The 17,473-nt window shown below is 34.7% G+C and overlaps 1 protein-coding gene and 1 non-coding gene across 6 annotated transcripts; one reads left to right on the top strand and one right to left on the bottom strand.

Annotated features, from left to right (window-relative positions):
- Positions 1–169: 169 nt before the first annotated feature.
- Positions 170–17,392, top strand: LOC106165622 (uncharacterized). Of its 5 annotated transcripts, XM_086999093.1 has the most exons (9): positions 170–1,040; positions 1,270–1,402; positions 9,551–9,714; positions 10,809–13,017; positions 13,660–13,778; positions 14,295–14,447; positions 14,832–14,969; positions 15,290–15,568; positions 16,561–17,392. In XM_086999093.1, the coding sequence occupies exons 4-9, from the start codon at positions 10,848–10,850 to the stop codon at positions 16,732–16,734; spliced, it is 3,033 nt and encodes a 1,010-aa protein (XP_086855219.1). In that variant the 5' UTR covers positions 170–1,040; positions 1,270–1,402; positions 9,551–9,714; positions 10,809–10,847; the 3' UTR covers positions 16,735–17,392. The 5 variants fall into 5 exon arrangements, with proteins under 5 accessions (XP_086855219.1, XP_086855218.1, XP_086855215.1 ...); XM_086999092.1 differs by lacking the exon at positions 1,270–1,402; XM_086999089.1 differs by lacking the exons at positions 170–1,040; positions 1,270–1,402 and adding an exon at positions 7,090–7,701.
- Trnaq-uug (transfer RNA glutamine (anticodon UUG)) lies at positions 701–772 on the bottom strand. Its single transcript has one exon. It is a non-coding gene; the product is annotated as a tRNA-Gln (tRNA).
- Positions 17,393–17,473: the final 81 nt, after the last annotated feature.

Raw genomic sequence — 17,473 nt, 5'->3', positions numbered from 1 at the left:
CTTATTTATTGTGTGACTGTAAGCAAACTTAGTGCACATGTAAACAGTTCAGAATTCCTCAAATGCTTAGATGACAAACCATTGATGATAAAATTCTACCATACAAAAGGAGAAAAACTTTTAAAAGAGTTGGTTTTAAAAAAATATCAAATGTTTATCGATGAATGTTTGCTGCCAAGTTGGTTGTGAGTTGGTTCAATTTTGGCACCCCGACATCGGTGAGATATATTTTAAATTTTTTCTGATCAATGGAAAACTTTCTTATTCAATATTTATTTCAAAATGTTTTATTATTTTAATTTTTAGAAGCTTTATTTGGGTTGAAACGTATTTTAGTGCTAGAGTGTTACTATTGCGCCTACACTGGAATATTGTAGTCTAATTTAATTCATGGGGCACAATGTGAATTAACCTAACCAATATGGGTGTGCAAACAAAGTGTTTAATTTCAAAAGAAACTCAAATAAGTAAGTCTACAAGATCAATAACTAGACTGGATTAGACCAAAGGTGATGGAAGGATCCGTTTATTTTTTATGGTCTGTCTGGTAGTTTCCATCGCTAATACCTTTGTGGTGAAGCGGATTTTATGCCATATTTTACTTGATATTACTTTATGATCATTTTTACAGATTAGCATTTTGTCTTGAATCAAATTTAGTACGTCTAATGGGACAAAAGGTGAAAAAAAAAGATAGTGGAGGTCCCACCGAGATTTGAACTCGGATCGCTGGATTCAAAGTCCAGAGTGCTAACCATTACACCATGGGACCGCTGTTGGCGAGAGGGGGCGTTTTATGCAATAAGAAAGAAAGGCTGCCACATGACTAAGTGCAGAGGCCACGTGATATTGTTGATTCTAACCAATGAAAATGTCTTAAATATTCACCGTTATCCTTAACAATATGGCGCTGTACATAAAAAAATTATAATTTTTGATTACTTTTGAGTCAGTGCCGGGTATTTACTCACTTGTTTAGTAGACGATCAAAAATATCTCCACAACGGAGGAAAGCCAAAGAAGTCGGGTTGTGCTTGTAGGTATGTGAAATCTATAGATACCAACAGCTGAAATGTTCGGCGTCTGTTTTGATTTGTCAAATGACTAAAAAAATAAAAACAAAGGGTTTGAAGAAAATGAAGAAAAAGTTTAATGTTATAATTAGAGAAGTAGAATAGACTATACTCATTGCATGCTTTTTTAAGTAAATTATAGCATTGTTTTAGATGGCATAACTTTACCTTGGTGGTGATCTCTATTTCTTTGCAGAGTTTATGGATTACACGCTCGGCTGTCACCTCAAATTGTTCAGTGAAACTCAAACCCATAAAACAACTTAAGAACACCACACAAGTTTACCATAGTGAAAAAAAACGATCAAAATCGATATGATATTTTTCAGGTAATTTCATAAAGTCGCCACATAAACCCCATACTCCATAGAGTCTACAAAATAATGACAGCTTCAATAAAAATTGAATAAAGATACAGACAGACATCAAATCGTTCTCAAACCAAGTTTGTCGTCCTTTAGATGTTAAACCATCCCATTCTTCATTTGTACACTGAACAAGATTTTGCATGAAATCAACAATTGAAGTAAAAAGTGCACTTCTTTTTTATCAGGTGTGTTTCTATTTCTGAAGCTTACATTATTATTATAAAACAATTTTTATTTATTTATTATTTTACTTTGGTACACTAGAATGGTATCCTGACGTTGTTTTATGTGATTTTAAGGTTCAATTACCAATCCAGGGGATGGCTGGGTTGGAATAATATTAAATGGTATTGCTATTTACTACTACTACTACTAGTACTACTACTCCTACTACTACTGGTAGTGGTTTGGAAATTTCATGCATTAGCACTCGACTGCTATTTATCTTTATTGATATGGACTAATTGTGCAAATGCATAAAAGAAAATGTGCAAATAATTATAAAATTACAACCAGCAAGCACTTAAACTCCATTTTGTATAATTTAAAAAAAAACATCTTTTTGTCCAAAATTCTGCATCGTCTTATCCAGTAAGTTATCATTAACGGCTATCTTTTTTCTAGGGTGGGGGGAGAGGAGTTAATGCATCTTGCAGTGCCTTAAACTTCCTCTTTTGACTCCTTTTTCAAGTTTCAGTAATAACAATGAAAATAAATCAAAAGGAACTTTTCTAATATAAACTCATATCCAATATGCCACTTTTGTCCAAGTCGTGTTGCCACATCTGTAGCTAAATCCTCTCTGACTACAGGGTGCACTAGTAGTCTGTTACAAAATTATTGTATGCTACATTTTTATTTTGTGTACTGTTTGAGAAGCCCCTGTTATCAGTGGGTAAGAAAATCCACTATTGGATGATCAGGGCTCCGTAACTCGAAAACATCGGCGAATTGAAATAGCGATATCACCTTTCATTTTGAGGCTATTACATGGGGCGAGTATATGCCGAGTTATGGAATAGAGACACTTGCACTTGGTTACAATTTGCAATGCTTTTAGTTACGGAGCCCAGATCGGCTTTGGCAAAATGGCAATATCAGTGCTAGTTAATGTTCCTAAAAATTACCTCTGTGCAAAGATATATGGGGCACCTTTTGATGGAATCTTAGTGACATGATGTAGATCTATGTGATGGACTGCATCCCCAAAATACACAGAATTACTATAACACTTTAACCATATTTTCACTGTGAAAGTTGTCATGTTTTACTGGTCAGATATTTTGTAAATTGACGGCTGTCTTTTATACGAGCAGTAACTGTTATCTAGTTATGTAGTGCTCATGATTTGCTGTGAATTATGCTGTCTTTAGCACAAATAAACTGAAGACACATTTTCAGCAAAGTAAGGTCTGCCAAACTTGGTTTGACCCATCCCAGCCGCAGCAGCCTGTCTGTTTACGATAAGTGAGGCTTTGCCTGGAAACTTGCCTTCAGAGTGCCATTATAGCTGTGTCCACTATTGGAAGTATTATAGAACAGAAGTTGGGTGAAAGAATGAGTGAACATACTATTTTGAAATTGTAGCACATGCAGATATCCCAGTAACAGTTGGTTATCTCTAGAGAGATCTCAAATTATATGTTTGATCAAATAACACTCGTTGATAGTGCCAGTGAAAACCGCTTAAGTCATTGGCTTGCTGTGTATATTTTGATTCATGAGAACCCATTTACATAGTGTTCATTTATGGAAATAGAGATGTGAAATAGAGTTAATTGTTAAATCAAAATTGAATTGCAGAAATTAGTTGCCAGTACTAGTAAATGAAAATGCTTGCTGAAATACTTACTGTTATAGATATTTTTTGCCATGTATGTATGAAACTGTGAACTTTTGTGACCTTGCCCACCCAGTGCAATCAAATAATTGAAATTCTAGATTTGCTTACATCAAAGATATTGGTATTGATTTTATGTGCTGTCACCTTTTCTCTTGGGATGATTTAAAAGAAAGCTCTTAAAGTTTTTAGCTGGTTATGATGTTTCACATCATTTTGCTCAATAAACATTTAGCAAATTTGGTTTTTTGATAAAAGATTTATATATTCTAGGTAAATTAAATGGATTATGAGGGGTAACTTTTGTTAAATTTGCCGTTGGTTGCAACTCTTTAAATGTTAATTGTAAATGTATTGGCTGAAAAATACTGCTTTGTTGTTTGATAGTTCAAGTACATTCAAATGCAAGCTGCATTGACAGGATCCATGGTGCTTACAGAGGCATTGTATTAGTGGTGATATGATTATTTATGAAAAGCACCTGTAAATCTCTGGCACATACAGTGCTTACTCATACTTCTTTCTTTTATGTGATGGGAAAACAAAGGATGTTTGAAAATTGATATCTTCTTCCAATCTGCACAGTTTTGAACGCCAATTTAGTCTGTAGAGATTAGAGCACACAATTATTAAATTGGATCACTGCAGCTCTATATAATGCAATATGAACAGTTTTATAGATTTTTACCAGGGCATTGTGAACATTGTTTCTGTCAGCTTGTGCTGTACTAGTGTATACTTTTTATCTGCCTCCTGCTGTAATGGCAACCATCGTGTTAGCATAACATTACACCAATTTGGATATTGTATTTTTGATAGACCCAATGGCGTGGCATGTTTATATCCACAGACTAATTCAATTGATCTGTTCTTAAATGCCCACTGGCTTGTAGCAAAGTCATGTGCAGTTTTCCATTACCATATATAGATGAAGATGCTCTTGATTGCTATTGGGAATGTGTCACACACTTTAAATGGTACCAAACAAGAGGGCAGGGATCAGGCTTTAGATGGACAAGGTTAGTTCACAGAGTATAATCAGAATAAATCATAGAACTGTACATTTAAACATTGCAGCAACATTGGTTGAATTTATGTGTTAATAGAAAGGCAAGTTCACTACATAGTAATGATCACATACTAGTATTTAATGTCGTGGCAAGACAAAGAAAAGATAAGGATATCGTTCTTTTCATAGGTGACGATATTGATCAATTGGAGATTAGGTGACAATCAAACCCGCATCTATATTGTGGCAAAAAGCTAACCTTAGTTCACTGGCATGGTCAGGTTGTTGCATAAAGATCTTGGGAGTTGCCAATAAGAATGGAAGGTATTAGCTGGTAATTTAAGTCACCTGAAACAGCACATAAGCTTCAGTTAAGCAGCTAAATCATTTAGGACCTTATATTGAACTGGAGCAATCCAGACAAATAGGCAATGGATTATCAGACTGATGGTAAGTTGCATGTCTAGGAAAGTGACAGGCATACCAAGTATGTAGCATTTTTATGGTTGAAATACTGTTATTTACCTAGTTGATTTAGCATACTACTCTGTGGTTTGGTCAAACGGGATATAATTGAATATGAAAATCTGTAACTATCAGATAATCATAGGACCAGTCTGTGAAAAGGATGCAATACATGAGATTGATAGCTTCCTTTATGTTTCTTGCATACATGTAGGCATCAGTTACTGATGAGAAGAGATGATATTATTGTCATGCAGAATACTCAGAGTATTGTGGAGCTGCACATAGTGTATCTTTTGTACTGTTATGCAGATATTTTTAACGAAAACAGTTTTTTCTTCATTATTTATTTCCCTGAGGGCAGAAAAGAAAGCCTAAGTGCTTTATGCATTCATTTGAAAATTTCCTAAAAGAAAAACAATCTCAAGACAGTGTACTAGACTGATGATTAATAAAAGTCAGATGTATAAAACATGTAAAACTCAATTTTAGATCATGGTTATGTAAACTTGAATATATAGCATGGCCAATAAAAGCACTTTTAGGTGTTTGTGTAATATTTTGTTTCCACTATATTTACTGTCTGTCATAACTGATAGGGAAAGGAGAGAAGCTAAAGAAGACAAATAATAAAGAAAAACCATTGACTACCATCCCTTTTTGTTTCTACTCACTTTTCAATATTCAGTGTATTTCCTTATTTGATGATAACTTATTTAGTATGTTGGTATTTAAGTGATATATTCAATTATGACTCCATCTTTTCAAAGGGCAAAAATCATCAATCTTTGAGATAACATATTTTTAAGATCATAAATATATATCTGTAAATCCTTTGTTATGCTTTTACTGCATAGAATATAACTATAGAGTAACCTGTTTTTCACTGTTTCTGTTTTTCACTTTTATTAAAAAAAAAAACTATGACTTAAAAAATACTGTATCTGTAAAATTCACAATTTGCCCCATTGAAAAAGATCGAGTAATTACTGATATATATATTTTAAACATTGCAGAAATTCTTTAACACATTTTGTTTATGTCCAAAAAATTAACTAACCAAATTTAATCCAAAAATGACAGAATTATTCAATTATTTAATTTTTATTTGATTGTTTTTGAAATATATTACATTGTTTGCCTTAGGCAAAGTAGACTCGCAGTTAAGTAACCTTCCCCCCCCCCCATTTTGCAAAAACAAAAAATAAATAAATAAAATAAGAAGAAGAAAAAGGAAAACTGTCAAATGTGGCTTTTTGCAAGACACGGTATGTAGACTGGATTTTAAACAAAAAAATGGGGATTTGCCTCAGTTATTAGAATATCATTAGAAGAGAAGAATGATATCTAGTTATGTTTTTGTTTAAAAGAAAGCAATGAAAATATTTAGAGAATAGCTTTAAAATGAAAAAATTGTATTTTAAGTATTTCATGTTACATAAGGAGAACTTTCTTTTCGTGCATTTGGTTCATGTGCCCTATGGGTAATAAGAATTGTCTACCCCGAGAGAAGCTGCCACATTACAGGCTTGTGATATGGTATAATTCTCTTTATTATGCAACTATTTATTTCAATTATCCTCCCATTTGTGTAGAATCAAGAACAGATGCAGGGGTAATGTTACTCATGTCCTGTTAAGCAGTAGGTGGTGATAACCAAGGTTTTTACCTTGTCTTTTCGCATCTTCTGATTTCACTGAGAGTTTGTATAAGACATATGTGTCATCAATGTTTTCTGCCTTCATGATATTAGAATACTGAGGAACTCCTCAGCATCTCCCAAAGAAAGAACTATGTTTTAAAAATAATACCTTTGGCTGGTCATTATTGTGGCATAATTATTATTATTTTTAAATATATTTACCTCCATATTAATGTGGGTTGCTAACTTATTCACTATGTGAAGTATTTGTTGAAGTGATTGTTTTGTAAATATAGTACTTAGGGTCTGTTTTACATGCTGTGGTTTGTGCCTAAAGCATGAATTTCTAAGTATTGAATCATCGAGTACTGGTTGAAATGATGCATTAATTATTAGATAGGGATGTACCAGTAGTCTGTTGTATTATTAATCCCCTTTCTATATTCCATTTTGATTCATAAATAATTATGCTATTCATGTTTTGTTTTGTTTATATATATATATATATATATATATATATATATATATATATATATATATATATATATATATATATATATATATATATATATATATATATATATTGTACAATTTCTGGAAAATATTGCAAAGGATAATTATTGTTGAATTAAAAATCAGAACAATAAATTATATTTTGAAGTTGATTCTACTGTATTTCTGAACTTGATATTTACCCCAATGCAAATCTAGGACAAATAAACTTATCTTGCTTACATTGACCAAAATTACATATACATAAAGGAGTTAATCACAAAAATAAGCAGAAAGCCATTATGAAAATGGGTTGGACCAAGTGCATCTCACATTATTGATCAAAACTTGAAGATCACATTAGTAGGTCAGGCATGCCACCAAGTGAGAGAGAGAGCACGCCTAGCTGGCTTAAGCTTATGATGGATGGCTTAAAGGGGCCTGAGAATGTCAGGTGATGCAGTTTGTTAGTGAAAAAAGGGTACAGGAATAGACTACCTAATCATCCAACATGGTAAATAGAGTAGCAAACATGACCTCTGCTGGCAAATCCCAGTCTTACAGGAGAACTGCAGCTGTGCCGGCAGATCAATACCTGCACAAACTCCAGAAGATGAGTCGGATTGTACTGCAAGTAGACCAGCTTAGAAATTCCATTGACTTTGCTTATAGACATGACGGTCTGGATATTTCTTTGATGCTGAAAATGTTTCATAAAATCTCAAGCGGAGTTGGAAAAATTACGAGTCGGAAGGTGATTGTTTTCACCTTCTTATTAGATAATTCATCTCTTCAAGTTAAGATGGAAACAGGTATGATATGCATATGTGTATGTGTGGTGCTTGTTATGCTGTTAATTATGCATATGCTTTGGCAGTGATATCAGCAACTTTTGACCTGCTGTACTGTCAAGAATCTATATATGTATGTTAAGCAGCACAGATAATGTATATCAAATCTCGAGCATTTCGCAACTGCTCTCCAAAGTGACTGATCACACAGCGACCTTGTCCTTGCATGCTCTTATGCTAATGCATTGGAAGATGTTTAAGGGAATAGAATTCAATTTTCCATCAACATTGTAACTTTGTCAAAAGCTGACAACTCAGTCCCTTGAAATGGATTGTTCATTAGAAAAAGCCATCGTAATTAGATATCAAATAAATTGCCTGAATATTGATTTGGATTCCTATGGGCAGTGTAGAAATGTGTTATTTGACGTCAATTTAGATAAGGTGTTTTGCGCTGATAAATAACTTAACTTAGTAGGAATTTGATAAGATTCCAGTTATAGGTTGTTCTGCCATTGTGCATAATTCTTGGAATTATTACCCAGAGTAGTTACCTAACCGTGATCACTAAGTATACACTTTTCTTTCAGTTTTATATTAAGTGGAGGCACCAGTAGTTTATACCAGTCAATAAATAATAAATAGATTTTTTAGCATAAAAGATATTGATAATAATGATAATTCAAAAACATAAATGCTTTTATGCCAGTTATTCTAAGTTTGTGTTTCAAATATATTCAACTTGGAAAGATTTCTAACTTGGAGACAGAGAGAAATGATAGTGTAAAGCAATAATTCATTTACAGTATATCATAACTGCTAAACAATTTTTGCCCAGGAAATGCATAAGGCACCTCAGGCAATTTGGTATGTTAAGTGTGTGCATTGAAAATAAATTGTTTAGATGATATATTGTCCAACTTATGAGTGATTAATATTTCACTTTTATAGCAACTATAATTTTTTGCTATGTCATATGATGTGAGGTGCTGGTAAGGTGCCAGCACCTCATGTATGCAGTCTGTTGACATGGGTTAATTACGTAGCAGCAGAGCAGAAGTGAATCACTGAGTACACACCAGATAAGACCTGGGATTTGTTTAGGGACGAAAAAACCAGGTGATCCAAAAGTTCGATCTGGTTAAAAGAGTGCCATGGTGCATGTTCTCCTGATTAAACATCACGATTAGCAAAGCTTATCAACGAGGAACATTGAGTAGGTCACCGACAGCATGCGGAATAGCACGTCCACTTTTTAGAATGACTGAGGAAAAACCAGGTACACCTTTTACTTTTGGCACACCACAGTCACTGGTTCTAACTGTGACAATGCCGCGTTCTTTTAAAGATCAGAGTGGCAGGATGCTACCCTATCTTTTGTTTCATGCTCTTCGCAGAACCAGGCTTTGTGGAGATCATGTAGACTGTGTTCTTGTATTCAGTATTGAGAATGTTCTTGGTGACATTCACTCAGGTACTAGTGCTGTGGAGTTTTCAACATTTTTTTTTTAATTTGAGCAAAATTTTGATTGATCTGTTCATAAACGTTTGCTGTGACATAGATTGGCTGTTGGTTTGTCCCCATCCAAGGTTTATCCGGCTAAAGTACAGGCATATGTATCAGAGGAATTTATAGAGAAAAAGTAGACAATATGGTGTAACTTCTATTGGTGACTAACTTCTATTGCTATCCAGGCTTGATAATCACTAATGCATGTTGAATCAGCTGTGCAGGTTCTCTCATAGACAAATCTTCTTTCCGATGAGAAAGTGTTCCATTTCAGCATTGGCAATTATGATTATGAAATTAAATATGAGAAATTGTCATTAGTAGACACTAATGGTTTTCATTTCTCTTCAACCATTTCAGCTAAAGCCACTAGTCTGCTAGCTCTCCTAGGCTTAGGACTGGGCTTAGGATTAGGCTCACTGTTGGTATACAAGCTATACTACCGGCTGTTTGTGTCTGGTGGAGACAAAACTAAGAGGAAAAGTTCAGATTCATCGAACTCTACAGAGACACGTCAAAACCAGGTAAGTTAGCAGCACATTGCCAAATATATCTCTGTACGTGCTCGTCATACCTGCAGGCTGTGAATGTTTCAAAGATTACCTGATTAACTAACAGTTGATGTTTTAGCTTAAAATCTCTGATGGTGCAATTGGATAATACTTGCCTTGCTTGACTGCTCTGGTAGACCAATTCTGCTAAATCAGTATGCCTTTTGGGCAAATAACAGTCTTGTATTAGTTATGTTTTTGTTCATTAGTATTTTGATTGGAAAAAGCTTTGCACTGAGCAAAATAAATTGAGTGTGATAGGTGATTCATGATATTTTACTTTTATGAAGGGGAAATATTTATATTGTAACATTTTCACAATACAACAGGAGCTGTTTATGTTGTACATAGAAGAGGGCAACTGTGCTATTGATCATTTACATTGTATGTTACAGGAATTATACTGTATCTAATCTTCAGACATGATTGAAATCGATATATAATGTCCCAAGTACCAGAAGTTAATTTCTTTTTAATCTGGGATTTCCATTATAATGTTATATTTTGTTAATGAGATGTTAATAAAGTAAACATAAAGATAATAAGTCTTGTCATAGCCAGTCACTTTTTGTTCGTTGTATTGTCTGATTGTTTTTATGCAATGTTTTCATATCATGTAAAAATATCCTTTTACATCATACTCAATATACAGCTTTATTGAAAGCTTTTTGTAAACAGTGTTTTTAATGTCAGTCTTTTGTGTGGTTGAATATTTGTTTTCATTTATTGATGTGTGCTCCCCTCTTTTAATTATTATTGATGTGTGCTTACCTCTCTCTTGCTCAGTTAATTCCTGTGATAGAAAGGGGTACATCAAACCAATTTATTTATAATCCATGATGCCAACTTTAAATTTGACTATATGGCTTATCATAGGGTTTGAGATTCATTTCAAGAATTCCTTAGTCATTTCATTTTCACAGATGCATAAGATATGCCATGCTGATTTCATAACGTCATTCAGCCTGCTTTATTTGTTGCTTTATACACAAGCATGCACTTGCCTTCCTCTAACAGCATATGATCAATGTCTTGTGATTGACCTAAGATCCCTGTATTTTTTCCAGCCAAGTGATCAGGAGCCACATGACACAGGAGAATCAAACATGGGGAACAATGCCTCCGTGGACCCCGCTGCAGACCTGGCATATTTTGACAATACTCAGGGGAAGGTGAAGTTTCCCAGACATTATTATAACAACAGTGACTATGACTTAGTTCAACACACAACAGAGGACACGAGCTCTGATGACTCTGTTTCCATTCCATTCAATGCAGTATTATTGTCAGTAGATAAAGACACGGACAGTTCCTATGGATCATATGAAATGGTGCAGACCAAGGATGCTGAGGGGGATCATGCTGAGGGTGTGACAACCCAGGACCAAGTGCCAAACACAATTCACAAATCAAAAGAACCTTTGAATGATATATTGGACAGTGGAGAGTACGATTCATTATCTGACTTAATAGGGACGGGTCCCAATCCTTGCAGTCCTACCAGACCAAACACTCTTGGCCTATTAGACATATCAAATGATTTTGATCAATATCATCACAGAAAGTCTCACCGCACTGAAGACACCACATCTATGATAGCCAATTTTAGCCCTGCCTCTTTATCAGAAAGGAATGGAATATTGGGTCACCAGGAAGTACTCACAACGCCATTAGAAAATGAAAATGAAACTGAAACTACGGAGGTGTCTCAGGATTTTGAACTAGTTTCACTTCCAAGTGTACATGTTTCAGCACAAAGTGAATCAACAGTTCCTACACATTCTGCTAAAAGCAGTATTACTGTACAGACTACTCTGACTCCACTCAGTCCTAGTACTGATTCTGAACCCATATCTCCAGGGGGGACACCTTTACGCGGAATTAGGAGACAGAGACACGATTCTAGAAGTAAAGGACATGTACACTTCAATGAGGAAATTCCAACAGATGAAAAGGATGTTGTAGCTAAAGTAGACCAACACACACTTACTGTAGAACAGCCTTCAGAGACTTCAGTATTGGCAAGTGATTCTTGGAGTGATTTAGAGGTTTTAACAAGACCAAGAGGTGGTAGTTTAAGATATCCTTCTTCTAAAAGTGCCATTGACTGTTCACAGAAAGACACTTCTGTTAAGCCAGAGGTACCTAGTTTTCCTAGAAACTTTAGTGTAGATATATCAGATCTTTCTAGTGTATCTGGGATTATAGACTTGCCTGAGAGTGACTTTTTCAGTGTTGAGCACGTTGGAGAACCCAGTGCTAAATCGTTTGAAGAAATTGAAAAAGAAATGGAAGATTTAAAAAAGGACATGGAAGAAATGGACTACAGTTTTTGTCAGCTATCTGGTGATAGGGAAGAGGGCTTTCTTAGAAGAGAGCCATCTAAACCTATGGCACTTGCTCTGGAATTTTTAACCAAGTTCAGGTCTAGACACATCAGGTATGGAAGCGTGCCTCTGGAAGAGAGGGAGTATGTGGAAGCAGATACGAAATCTCTCAGTGACACTACAAACTCTCCCAATCATGCAGCATTTCAGTGGGATAACATTTCATTTAAAGAAATAGACACAAGTGCTTTACAAACAGTGCGGAGGCTGTTACAGGAATCTCCATTGAATAAATCCAACAAATGCAGTGACCCAGAGTCAGCTGACTCTGCGGTTGATGAGGTATTAGAAGTAGGTCAGGGTCATGCTAAGCTTGTCAATACAGGAGTTACATTTGGATTGAATGAGTTGGCATCAGACAGTGAACATGAAGACAGTGATATTGATACAGACTTCTTATTACATGGTTCATCCTATGATGCAGACACAAGCAGAATGGAAGGTCCTGTTTCTCTAATAACTCCGAGAGGTCATTCAGAAATCCAGACAGATGGATGCAGCTCTGATAGTGACTGTGAAAAACGTGACCCTCAGAAAAATATCTCAGATGATGATGAAAATTGTGGCGAAAGATCTCATAGACTAGCTGGGATTATGAACACACCTTGGGATAGTAATATGCATGACAGGAACAGACATTTTAGTAACCATGGCACCCTTCCTGATGAGAGTACAGATATTTTGTCATGTAGTCCTAATGCAAAAGACCAGGAAATACATACCGTTGAGCAAAATAATGATTTCGCTGAAAGCTCGCATGGAACTAGGTGGTCAGGCCCCTTTAGTAGTCAAGGGAAAGATACTTTATGCAGTGAGGAAAACAGCACTGTTGAACAAACTGATGATAAACACCATAGCTCCATGGGGGCTGTAGGGACTTCCTTACAAGGTGAAATGTTTACTTTATAAACAAGGTTACTATGAAAATAACTTTGTAAAAGATCACCACTGTGAAATGTTGCTTTGAAAAAGGGCTTCTCATAATTGTAAGATATCTATTTGATTTCTGCAGTCCTTTTACGACACTGCATAGTTGTGTAATCGGGTGTGGCAGTGTTTTTTTTTTTCCACACAGCGTAAAATGTTTATTATATGTTACTTGTATTTTGGAATAATTATGATAAATAGCTGCTCAGAGGTAAAAGTATATTAATATGTATGTGATCTGTTACCATGACTTTTATTTCACTCAGTGATCTTGTAGAAAAGGAATAGAACTAGCAGCAGAAATATGTTGGTCCGTTTAGGACCAATGACTGTATATTGGATAATTTAGACAGGAACCACTCTAGCCTGGCTATCAGACTAGTTAACTATAGACAAATTCCTTGTCAGTCAATCTAACCTTTTGCTATGGATCACATAAGTCTGTTTTCCAGTCTGTCTTAGCAGGCATTTTTATTTGATGCATGTATGCCAAGAAGGGAGAACCTCTAATTGATTTAGCATCCTGAGTGAATTTCTCAGAACTCTGCATAGTGAAAGTTTCATGTAATGCTATGAAATCACACGACTGTTGTTGATATTTCAGATGTCACAAATCGAATGGATAAGGTATCTAAAGTCAATATTGGTGCTAAACATGATATCATTACATATGCTGAACAGGAATGGAAAGGAACGACAAAAAGAGCTGATGCAATGAAAAAGGTTGGTGATGTTTTTTAAAGCAGAAAGTGCTTTTTTTTCTTAATGTTCACCATTATTTTGTTTAAAAGCCTTACACATTGTACCACATAATGTTACATAAAAAAGTTTTTAATTAAGACAGCATTTTGGGGTCCCATTTATGCCCCCATTTCTTGGCGTAACAGGAAGGGTGCTTTTTGAGATTCTAAATGCTTGATCCAATACAAGTTCTTAAAATGGTACTATATGTAAATGTTGATTTTTTCCCCCAATCCCTGCAATTACCATATTCATATGATTCTACGTGGTCAGGAGTCATTTCCCTCAATTAAAAAGCAGTAAACAACCTTATCTTAATAGACATGCTATGTGCTTAAACAACATGTGGTATATCCATGTTTTGACAAGTAGGCATGCATCATATATATCCAGGCTTACCCTGCTGGTCTGCAGTGCAACTAGCAATGCACAAATAAGCATCCATGCTGTTAAATGGAACTGATATTCATAGATTTGTTTATATTCATATATTTTCAGGGCTATCATGCAATAGTTGAACAGCTTGGTTTTAAGCACATGCGGTGTGTGCGTGGAGATAATTACTGCGCAATACGTGCTGCTCTCTACCAAGCTATTATCCATAAAGTCCCCATCTTAGAACATATTGGGAAGCTGAAATCTCTTTCCAAGGTAGGATTCCTGATTGTGACCTAAAGTTGTATCCTATTAATGTCACAATATTGGTAATTAGATAATTTCAGAATGCAACAGCATTTATTGATTACTAATCTGTGGAATTATCCAATATAGCTGAATTGTAAGTTTTATTTTAAAATATAAAAATCTTCATTTTATTTTTATCATTTATTTATTCATATCATATCATAATAGTAATAATAATATTATAATATTATAGTAATAATAATAATTCTTTATTGAACACTAAAATGTGTACAGGTTACATTTTACAGGCTCTTTTACAAAATACATATGACATTATATAAAAGCAAATTCAAACAAAGGTACTTACATAATTTAATTATGAAGTATAATTAGATTCTATTTTTATTGTAGGCACTAGAAAATGCTGCTGTAGAGACACACCCCTACATTGCAAAGAAGTGGACTTTCGCACACCGTCTTCCACATGTTAAGAACCAGGATGACTTCTTGCCTACTATGCACACTTGTGTACAGACATTTTTTAAACAGGTACATAACATGTATTATCATGCTTTATTTTATTAACATGGGAGTTTTATGAAATCACACTGTAAGGAATATTCAAGAATTTTGTTTCTGGCAAATTTTCTAGAAAAATGATTTTTATTCAAACTTTGCTCCATCTTTCCTTTTCTGTTCTTTGAGACTTTTGCCCATACTCTATTCTCTTAGCGCCTATAAAGCAAGATGTGCTCTTCTTTCTTTGTGTACCTCTCCATTAAATGAAAATAAAACATTAAGATCTTGTTAATTATATTAGAAATTAATATGTTAAATTTATTGTTTTACAATAATTTTTTTGCCTACAGGTGGAAGAATCACAAAATGGTGCCACAGAACTAGCAAGAGAGTCAAAACTTTTAAAAATTCTCAACGATGACGAAGATTGCTTCTCTGACATTTGTATGATGGAAGCAGTGAAAATTCTCATGATGTTGAAGGCCATTCAGCTGTATGGAGACTATCAGAATGGGGGAGGAGTTCCCACATTTGTGTGGCTGATGTTTGCCAGGGATACCTCAGAGACTCCAGAGGCATTTTTGACCAACCATTTAAACTGTGTTGGTGACAGTGCTGGATTGGAGCAGGTAAGAGTGCTAAAACAAACTACAACAGGCATTACTTGTCATACAAGACAAGAAAACCTGCGGGTGGGGTTTACTATAAGTGCTAATGGTTAAACCCTATGTTCTAGGAATGTTGTCATAGAATGCAATATAGATAAGTAACACTCATAACACAGTGAAATCATGCCATTTTTGCTACAGACTGTTTTTCTACAGGAATTAAAAAAAACCCTGAAAATACCTGTTGTGAAGTTTAATTTGTTTTGGCACTGCACTCTCTAGTTTGCCATTATTTCTTAACACTCTCTCCATCAAATCCCACGAAATCTCTCTGGATTTTACGCACAGCCATCATAGAGCTATCATAGGTGGTCCCCATTGAAAATGAATTTAATAATGTGCTATCACAACTGATAATTGGATTTCGAACAAATTTTGTTTTCTTTTATATGAACATTTCTGAGAGAACATCACATCTTCAGTAAAGTTCACTTTTATGTTATTATCTGTTCTAATTTTCTTCTTACATATTTCCAAGAACAAAAGTTAATTTAAAGGTGCATATAAAATGATTACTTATATCAAATTATTGTTGCTGAACCCAACCATTGTTAGAAATTAACGCTGGACCGTCTGCCCATGGCTGACAACTTTCAGAACGGGCTGAGAAGTTTTCCCACCTGGCAGACATTCGAGCCAGCTGCTTTTCAAGATGGCCAAACTTTTGGTCCAGCAACTAATTTTCCTAAGAGGCACACATTGAACCCAACCAAATGCCACCAGTTTAAAATAGTGTAACTGAAAGAAATACCCCATTTTTTCTGCTGCCCAAGAAATTAATTTCAGTTGGTTTATTTGGCATGTGGATATTATTTGTGTTTTATCATGTGTATGGGAAACTGAAACTAATAAATTATATATGTTACCATGACATTTACATTTGTTTCATATTATCCCCCAAGAAAAGCTTATTAAGACTTGTATGATATAATTTTAATACTTTGTATTTTCAGATTGAAATGTTTCTCCTAGCCCACACCTTGGGTGTAACCATTCAGGTAGCAAGGCCTTCCAAACATGGTGCTGAAGATTTCATAACCTATTACCCAGATGACATGAGGGATCAGTTCCCCACTGTGACTGTGATAGCAGAGGATGACAGACACTACAATGTGGCATTATCATAGTCTTTATGTTGCCAAAAAAAAAGTGTTACTTTATGAGAAAAAATTTAAATGGAGTGCAGAAGCATCTGCACATCACAGAACTGCCAAGCATTAGGTGTTCACTCACATCTTATTAGTTACAATTTCTCAGTTAATTCGTTTCTTGCATGAGTTTCTGCATATGGTTGTCCTTTGTCAGTGGTATTTGAGATAAATGCCCCCAACTTTTTGTTATACTTCAGATTAGACTTCAGCAGGACTGAAGTGTTAGTTTTAATAATTTGATTTTGTTAAGATTACATTCCATTCCTTTTTGGTGCTCTATTTATTTTGTACAGAATTTGCTCAAGTGTCATCTTTTTGTCAGAATCTGAAAAAAAGCTAAGCAGTTTTGTGTTTTGTGCTTTTTTGTTGCAAAGAGACAGCACTTACTCTTTGACTTGTGCTGTAACAGTTAAGATTATTAAAAGATGATCAATAATTGTCAAATGACAAATTATCTTTAAGTGCAGTATTTCACACCAGGTAACATTCACTGGAAATTATATGTAGGTCTAGACCAAAAAACTATAAAAATTTACAAGTGAAGAATTTGTACCTGTTATGAGATAGTTGATGAAAAGAAATATAATGTGGTGTTCTTACCTTTACCAAAATAAAATATAAGTAAAAGGCATAACTTTGTTTAGTCTTGTAAATTTAAAGCAGTCTGAGAAACTAAGGATGAAGAGAGATTTACTTTTTACAACTTTAATTCTGA

Source organism: Lingula anatina, chromosome 1 (genome assembly GCF_051362555.1).
Source record: "Lingula anatina isolate TDL-2025a chromosome 1, LinAna3.0, whole genome shotgun sequence".
In the NCBI taxonomy this organism is placed as follows: Eukaryota; Metazoa; Brachiopoda; class Lingulata; order Lingulida; family Lingulidae; genus Lingula; species Lingula anatina.
This window is presented reverse-complemented; position numbering and strand designations above follow the sequence as displayed.